Raw genomic sequence first — 8,912 nt, 5'->3', positions numbered from 1 at the left:
ACAGGGCCGCACACCCTCCCTCTGGCCTCTGGCGACTTCGGGCTCTCCCTGCGCCACACTGCTACCCCTCTGTTCTGTATGTCTCTGTAAGGACACTTGATAATCCAGGATGCTCTCATCTCGACACCCCTAATTTAATTACATCTGCAAAGATCTCTCCTCCATATAAGATCACATTCACAGGTTCCAGTGATTAGGACAGGGACTTAGCTTTTGGGGAGGCCACGATCTAACCCACTACACCCATTATCAATCCCGATTTCTCTTTCTTCCAGAGTTGCACGGAATGCTTCTTTCCATTTGCTGTCCTCAGACAGCCCTGGGTTTGCCTCTGTCTCTCTCTCACTGACCTGCTGTGTGACCCTGAGTACATCCTGCATGTCTCTGAGCCTCAGTCATTAAACAAACATTTACTGATCGCCAGGCATGGAACACCCCTGCCTTTGTGGGGCTGACCTCTGAGGATCTGACCCGATTAAGGGGTACAAGAAGAATGAATTCCCGCGCCTGCCTCCCTGCCTGATTCCCCACTTCGGGCCCCCTCACTCCATCCCAACAACCCAGCCAGCGGGCTAAGTGGGCCTGTGGCAGGAAGGCCTCCCTTCCCTTCCCTGACCAAGGCGCACCTAGGCCCGATCCTGCGACAGATTCTGCCTCTGCTCCTTGGCTCCCAGGAGCTCAGCCAACAGACCCAACGTGACCAAACTCCAAATTCCAGGCCCACCAAGGTGCCCACCTCTTTGGCAGGGGCAGTCCAGGTCCAGAGCTGGGGGATTTGCCCTGCCCAGGGGGGCTGATGTCACAAAGGGCCCAGCCTCTGCTCCGCAGGGGGGCCTGCCCCTGGCCTGGCCCCACTGTGGCAGTGCTCCCTCCCCCTCCCCCTGTCAGTGGAGGCGCCCACCTGTCCCTGAGAACTGGTACTATGAAAGGGTAGACTCACTGGGCAGAGCCGTGCCCGGAGCCAGTAGATTCCAGCAAGGCCCCCCCGCTGAGGGAGCCACACCAGCTGCTGCCTCCTCTGAGCCCATCCCTGCCACCCAGGCCACCGGTGCCCACCTCGCCTTCTCCCCCACCTTCGCCTCCCCCTTCTCCCCACCCCCGCCTCGGCATGGCCAACTATTACGAAGTGCTGGGGGTGCAGGCGAGCGCCTCCCCAGAGGACATCAAGAAGGCCTACCGCAAGCTGGTCTTGCGCTGGCACCCGGACAAGAACCCCGACAACAAGGAGGAGGCTGAGAAGAAGTTCAAGCAGGTGTCCGAGGCCTACGAGGTGCTGTCCGACTCCAAGAAGCGCTCCGTGTACGACCGAGCGGGCTGCAACAGCTGGCGGGCCGGTGGCGGGGCCAGCACCCCCCACAGCAGCCCCTTCGACACCGGCTACACCTTCCGTAACCCCGAGGACATCTTCCGTGAGTTTTTCGGCGGCCTGGACCCCTTCTCGTTGGACTTCTGGGACACCCCTTTCAACAGCAACCGCGCTGGCCAGGGCCATGGCCTGAGGGGGGCCTTCTCGGCTGGCTTCGGCGAGTTCCCGGCCTTCATGGAAGCCTTCTCGTCCTTCGACGCCCTGAGCCGGGGTGGCGGTGCCAGCCACACCACCTTCTCGTCCACCTCCTTCGGGGGCTCCGGCAGCTCGGGGTTCAAGTCGGTGATGTCGTCCACCGAGCTGGTCAACGGACACAAGGTCACCACCAAGCACATCATGGAGAACGGGCAGGAGCGCGTGGAGGTGGAGGAGGACGGGCGGCTCAGGTCCGTGACCATCAATGGCAAGGAGCAGCTCAAGCAGGTGGACAAGTGACCCAGGCCGCCTGGGCCCCTGGCCTGCCACCCGCCACCGCGCCCCAGGGCGTGAGTGCGGCTGATGCTTAATAAAGGTGCCAAGTGAGTTCATGAGAACAGCTTGCCCGCATGTGGCGGGGGGTGGGGGGGGGCGGTTGCTGGGGAGCATGGGGAACCTGCTCGGCAGGCCGGGCCCCAGCCGCAGAGGGGCGTGTGCGCTCTGGCCCGTGGGTGCCGCCTGCACACGTGGGCCATGTTCGTGGTTTGTGACCCCTCTTGTGCCATGACTGCCTATCCTTCTCGGCCCAGCCTTGTGACTCTGGGCCTGCCGTTGGCTCTCTGATGGGGCCGCATCATCCTCCCAGGGCCTCCCAGCTCCACGTCTCAGCCCCCTGCCCCCCAGTGATTTTTCATTCTGCCATCGTGCCCAACCCAAGCTGCATCACTTCACCTGCCTTGCTGTAAACCGTCAGTGGCTCCCACTGCTCTAAGCATAAAGACCTCAGGCCTCATCCTCACCATGAGGCCCTAGTGGCCTGGCCCCTGAACGCCTTCCTGGTCTCACGTCCCGGCAACCCTCACTCTCTAAGCTCCAGACATACTGACCTCCTCTCTGTTTCTCCATGGAACCAAACGTCTTGCAACCTCAGGGCCTTTGCACATGCTGTTCTCCCTGGTAATTGCCCACTCATCTGTAGACCTTTGCTCAACCACCACCTCTTCAAGGAGGCCTTCTGAGGACTGGGACCCTGTTATATAATTTCCAATTGACCCCCAAAGTAACCCTATGTAGGAGGGACTTTTGCCTGAGGGTCACATGTGTGGACACTGTGCACACGTCTCTGTCTGTATATGTCCAGCACAGAGAAGTGGAAGATGGTTTGAGTTCAGTCTGCTGCCCCAGTGAACCATAAACACAAAAACAGGAGCTCTGATCCTGTTTTTGCTCACGGCCAGCACCTACCCCAGGGCACGAAGATAGTAGATACACAGTAAATATTTGTTGTATGAAGGTGTTTGTGTGGGCATGCTTGTGTGTGTTTGTCCATGACCCTGAGTGAGGTTGCCCCAGCTGGACCACAGGGCTCTGTCCTCGGCATTGTGTCCTCAGTGTTGGCACTAGGGCTTTGAAGGAGCCACAAAAGGCACGGGCCTCACATTCTCAGACACACTCCGTTGGGAGTGAGCTTCCCATCACGGAAGGAGTGACAGTGCCGAATTCTGATTCTGTGTGGGCCTGCCGAGTGCTAGTCTTTTAAAAATATTTTTTAAGTATATTTTTATTTTGAAGCAATCTCCAGTTTCAGATGTGTCCTGCACTTTTAATTCAGCGCAATTCAAGAGATATGTATTGGGCGTATTATTATATGCCAGGCACAGCGCCAGGTCCTGGGGATACAGCAATGGGCAAGACAGACTCCTGCACCAATGAGGCAGACGTTGTACCGGGGAGCCAGAGAGCAAGCAGGTGCGTGGAACATTGTCCCCTGTCCCTGTCATAATGAATGCGAGGGAGGAAATACAGGCAGGTAGGCTCATGGAGAAGGATGGGGTCAAGGGCACGGGCAGGCGAGTTTTCAGTTGGGGAATGGAAGTGAGATCATGGACCATGTAGTTATCTGGGGGAAAAGCATTCTCGACAGAGGGAAGAGTAAACGCAAACCCTGCCCTGTTGAGGAACAGCAAAGAGGCCAGTGAGGGCCATACCCACAGTTCCATTTGATGCCCACGCTCTCCCAGATTGTAGTCGTTGACCCACGTTACATAAGAGGAAACTGAGAGGAGCGTCACATAACTGGCAAGTGGCTGAGCCAGGATTTCATCCAAAGGATTTACCTTCAAAATAATAATGGTAACAATAACAATAATAATTATAATTGCGGCAACAAAGGCGAAGTGTGCCTGTGAGTGTGTCTGCCAGTGTGTGTGTATGCGTGTGTGCACGCACGCACGAATGCATCTATGAAAGATCGGCATGCTGGCAATTCCTTATTCCTTGGGGGCTGGAGTGGAGCCAGAAATAGAGGCGATTCCAGGCTTCAGGGTTCAAGGCCGATTAGTGACAGGGTCTTTGGTTCCCAGGCTGCGAAGAGGGGGTGTATGGGCGTGGCCAGGAAAAGCACTGTGAGTACCAATCATCCTGGGGCCTGATCAGGTTTTGCTCACCTATGCATCTCGACTCCTGGCCTGGCAAGTAGTAGGTGTCCAATAAATGATGTGAAATGAAAGGAGGTTGGAGCACACTGTTCCAGGGAACAGCAAGAATCAAGGGGTGTGTTCAGAGGACAGCTTCCAGAACTTATGATGGGTGAGACTTCTGGGGAGGACATAAACGTATAGGGGAGGGTGGGATCTGGCCAAAGACAGACCTGGGAGGAATTCATTCCCATTTTCCGATGCACACTTAAGCTGAGGAGCGCCCATCATGGAAGTCAGGGTGTGGTGCTGGAAGCCTGCAGGTGGGCCTGGGTACTTATCTCCAAGGGGAACCTGTTAAAGGTTTCTTCTAAGAAGTCAAGGGGCACCACCCCAGATCTTTAGGGGATACAAAGCCCCTTGGGTGCTGCAAGTGCCCTGGCCGAGAGGACACTGTAGGTGACCTGGCTGTTGGCCGCACCTCCAGGCTCTGCCTAGCCTCTAGCTTCTCGGGTCCCGCCTCCGGGAGCCTCTGGGACAGACCAGCAGCTGGAGGTCTCCTAACCATGTTACCGGAGGAGCAGGAGAGCCCCATGACGCACAGAAGGTTGAACCCCAGCTCCCAGCCCTGCAATGGGACTAACTTCATCAAAGCCCCCACTACAGCATTAACCACCTGACCTGTGCCCCTGCCGACCTGCTAATTTCACCAATTACTGGCCAACCGCGGCTGCATCAAGTGGGCCCGCTTAGCTCTGACAGCTGCTGGGCAAATCCAATTACGGCCGGCCGCCCAGGCGGTTGCATGGCCCTGGAGCCGGGTGCACAGCACAGATCCGGGTGCTTGCAAAGCACTGGTGTTCCCAAATACCCCCAGGATCCCCGGGCCAAGGCTCATGGCCGGCACTCCCTTCCTTTCACCAAGCCTGGCCCCAAAGCCCATGCTTTCTCTCTCCAGCTCAGACCTGTGACAGATTATGGCATTCCCCTCCCAAACTCCTCCTGCGGTTGCCCGACTCGGCGCCTACTGTATCTGGCCACGCGTGTGCCGGGTCATCAGCCACCCCGCTGAATCCTGTCTCAACGCTTAGCCCCATTTGACAGACTGAGGAACTGAAGCCCAGACAGGTTGGGGTGCATCTAGGGATGCACAACCAAAGATAAAGTCCAAACTCCCCAAACGGGCATTCGGGGCCCCTGCTGCCTTTCCAGCCGCACGTCTCACCCGCCCCCCACAGGCACTGGCTGCCGGGCCTGTACGAGCATCCACGGCTCGTACATTCTGTTCCCACACTCTGAGCCACCCTTCTCACCTCCTTTGGCCTGCCTGTTAAATTCATCCTTGGGGGGCCTTGCTTCCATTGTCACCTCCTTGCAGAGGCCTCCCCGGGCCTCGCCGGAGCAGGACCTTCTGGCTGAGGGAACCCAGCCGTCTGGGCCTGGCTTTGTGCCAGGTGCCGAGACTTGCAGCAGCGAGGAAGCCTGGGGCCCCCAACAGAGCCCCCATGGCCCAGCACGCACACCCTGGCTTGGCCAGGCTGGTTGGGTCCAGCTCTGTCCCACTTCTCATGCAAGAGTGCCCTGGGGGTGGGGGGGGGGTGACATTGAGGGCCCGCTCCTGGCCCAGCCTCAAGGGGCCTCCTAAGGGGTGAAGGGCCCCACCTTCAGAATGTAGCTCCTCATTTCCACTGCTGCCTCCTGGACCCCCCCATCACTCCCCTGGACATTGTGTCAGCCTCCCCCTGGGCTGCCCTGCCTCCACCTTTCTCCTCCTTCATGCTGTTCTTATCCTGGCAGCCAGAAGGATCTTGTGAAAAACAGTCTGAGGAGACACTCAAAGGAAAAGCCAGAGTCCTAATGGTGGCTATAAGGCCCTGCATCAAGGGCCCCCCGTGACATCCGTGGTTTTCCCATTGCTAGCTCTCCTCCAGCTCCACTTGCCTTCTCACCAGCCTGTACACATACCTGGCATGCTCCTGCCTCAGGCTCTTTGCACTGGCTGTACCCTCTGCCTGGAACCCTCCTCCCAGCTTGCTAAGCAGTCACCTCTTTCCACACTTGCCTTCCGGTCTTTGTGCCTCTCCCTAGGCCCCCCTCACTCTCTCTGCTGCTGTCCTGCCTCGGGACTTTTGCACATGGTGACCCCGTTGCCTGAAACACCTCTCCCCACTCAGCCCCACCCAGCTAAACTCCTACCAACCCCTCTGGTCTCTTCCCAGATGCCACTTCCTCAGGGAGACCTCAGACCTAGTCAGGCTCCCCCTTCTCCAACCCTCACCTCACCCCAGGGCCCCCCCCCCATCCCTCCAGGGCCCCTGGAACTTGAAAGGGACCCAAATCCAGTGGGGAAGGAGTGGGGTCCCCATCACGGGTTGGACAACATGGCATCCCGGCATGTTCTTCTGGCACTACGATTTAGTGACACTGGAACATTTTACAAGTCAGGGCACCAGAGCCCTGGGGAGGGATGCTCCCTGGTTCACAGAACAGGTGGGGAGCTAGCTCTGCAACCTGTCTGCTATGAGTAGCCTCAGGCCCGGCCAGCAGTGTGACCCCCACAGGCGTGTTTCCACCGGAGTCTGGTTTCTGCATGGACTGGGGTTGGGGGGCAATGTTCTCAACCCTACTGAGTCCCCAGGAAGAACTTTGTCTGCATACTCTCCCCAGGGACTTGCACCAGCCCAAAAGAGGGCTATGTGCCCCCATTTTACAGATGGGGAAACTGAGGTTCAGAGGGTTAGAGACTTGGTCAAGGTCATACTGCCATGCGGGGGAGCCTGTTCTGCCCTCCTCATCCTTCCCCCCACCCCTGCACCCAGGGCCTGGGGCGGGGTGGGTGGGGCCCAGGCAGCCTCTGCCCGCCCTCCCTCCCTCTGGCCAGTCGATGTTATCGCAGCTGATTTAATTTCAAAGACGGATTGAGCCTTGGCGGGAGGGAGAGAGGCTAATCGCAGCCGCCATCTGCCCCGTTGTCATGGGGATGGGCTCCCAGCAATTGTGCAGGGGCTGGACCCAGATAAGGGCAACACAGTGGGCTGGAGGGGACTGCAGTGGGTGGGGTGGGGATGGGCAGGACGATGGGGGAGCAGGGCGAGACACAGGAGGAGGAGAGACCCACGGCCCCAAGAGAGGCAGGGGGCACTGAAGCACAAGGGCACAGGGGTGTCAGGGAGCTGGGGGAGAGGGCTCAAGGGTGCCCGAGCACAGAGAGACACAGGGAGACTGAGAGACACCGGAAGGCAGCTGGCAAATGGATGGCTGAGCAGAGGCTACGGGCAAGGCCGGTGATTGCAAGTCGGGTGACAAGAATGCCTTGCTCGCCCACTGCCCTCCTGGCCAAGGACTCGGACCGTGGCTCCAGGGCCCTGCTGAGCCAGGCCGTTCAGCCATGCCATCGTCTCCCACAGCGGCACTGCCACTGGGCCGGGGCCTTGGTGGGACGTTCAGACCTCCCCAGCCTGCCCCTCTACCTCAACGTCACAGACCCCGGAGTCCCTCCCTGGCTAGGCAGGGTCCCAAGCTCGGCAGGAAACTGGCACCCTAGCTACTACCAAATAGCTGCCAGAGCCCTTGGTCTGGCTCTTAGGACATCAAAACTTGCCAAGTCAGCAAGGCCTCATCTTGGGGGTGGAAGGGAGGTGCTGAGCACCTCACGGCACACTTGGTCCACCAAATGTCATCCGCGTCCCCATTTTACAGGACAGGGGTTTGCAAAGAGAGCTCCCCTTGTAACTCATTCGACAAATACTTATCCATCACCTCCTGTGTGCCAGGCCTGGGAAGGTGTTGGGACAAGACCTCCGGGCTCTGCTCTGCCGCCCCCACCGCCCAGGCTCCACGTTTCCGGGGCTCAGGGCCTGGCATGCCTTAGCTCCATCCTCAAGGTGCCCCCGCCCTGCTTTCACAGCTGAAGCTCTAGCACATTCCACCTCGGGTCTGTGTGCCTTTGCAGATGTTGGCCCCTCCCCGGGAACCAATGGCGAATCAGCGATTTCAATTTTTTTTTTTCTGACGTTTATTTATTTTTGAGAGATACAGAGACAGAGTGAGAGCGGGGGAGGGGCAGAGAGAGAGGGAGACCCAGAATCCGAAGCAGGCTCCAGGCTCTGAGCTGTCAGCACAGAGCGCGACGTGGGGCTCGAACTCACGGACCGTGAGATCATGACCTGAGCCGAAGTCAGACGGCCAACCGACTGAGCCACCCAGACGCCCCTCGAATCGGCAATTTTAAGACAGCAGTTTCCTGTGGCATCTCAGACCTCAGCCTGTGAGGACCTCCTGATTGCCCTTCCCTTACTGTCTGCCACTGTTTGGTCCTGCGTCTGCATCAGGCCAGCAGAGGTGAGTGTCACTCTCTGTCCCGTCCAGTGCCCAGCTCACAAGGGCCTCAGGAATGCTGCCTTCTTCATTCTCCGCAGCAGGGTCAGACTTCAGATCTGTCCACCCACTGTGTGCTAACCCGGGGAGGTCCCTGGTGGATTCTAGGAAGGAACCACTGCCCTAGCCTCCTCCCTGGGCTCTGGGCCGCCAGCCCCAACCTGCCGGAGGTGGCCCTCCAGGGACAACTCCTTTGACCTTGTCACCCCCCTGCTCCAGCCCTCAGAAAAAAACAAGGCACTTTGTTCCTTCCTGAAGGCCACGATCATTCTACCATCATCTGTTGCTGGAAGTCTAAAGTCCAAACTCCCCAAAGTGGCTCATAGGAAAATACCTGCATCTCCTCCGACTTGGGGACAAATGGGAACCTCCCAGTATACCCGCAGGTGGAGGTCTCCAAACCCCTCTTCAAGACCCAGGACAAAGTCCCAACACCTGCCGACACCCTGAATTCCAGCCTCCTCCTTACCACCTCCCACATCCCTCTTTTATCCACAATGGATGATTATTTGTTATCTGTCTACCTACCTACCTACCTGTCATTGTGAAATATACATAACACAGAATTTACTATTTTAACCATTTTAAGTGTCCAGTTCAGTGGCACCAAGTATACT

General features: G+C 58.1%; 1 protein-coding gene across 1 annotated transcript; it reads left to right on the top strand.

Annotated features, from left to right (window-relative positions):
* Positions 1-829: 829 nt before the first annotated feature.
* Positions 830-1,889, top strand: DNAJB8 (DnaJ heat shock protein family (Hsp40) member B8). The gene has a single exon (XM_025922469.2). It carries the CDS (start codon positions 1,109-1,111, stop codon positions 1,799-1,801), a length of 693 nt encoding a protein of 230 aa, XP_025778254.2. The 5' UTR covers positions 830-1,108; the 3' UTR covers positions 1,802-1,889.
* Positions 1,890-8,912: the final 7,023 nt, after the last annotated feature.

Source organism: Puma concolor, chromosome A2 (assembly GCF_028749965.1).
Source record: "Puma concolor isolate L17-30 chromosome A2, mPumCon1.1.hap2, whole genome shotgun sequence".
Lineage (NCBI taxonomy): Eukaryota > Metazoa > Chordata > Mammalia > Carnivora > Felidae > Puma > Puma concolor.
Note: the sequence above shows the minus strand (reverse complement) of the source record. Positions and strands in the feature narration are given on the sequence as shown.

Bases quoted from the DNA above. Each gene is read 5' to 3' on its own strand.
- DNAJB8 (XM_025922469.2), top strand. From the start codon at position 1,109: ATGGCCAACTATTACGAAGTGCTGGGGGTGCAGGCGAGCGCCTCCCCA.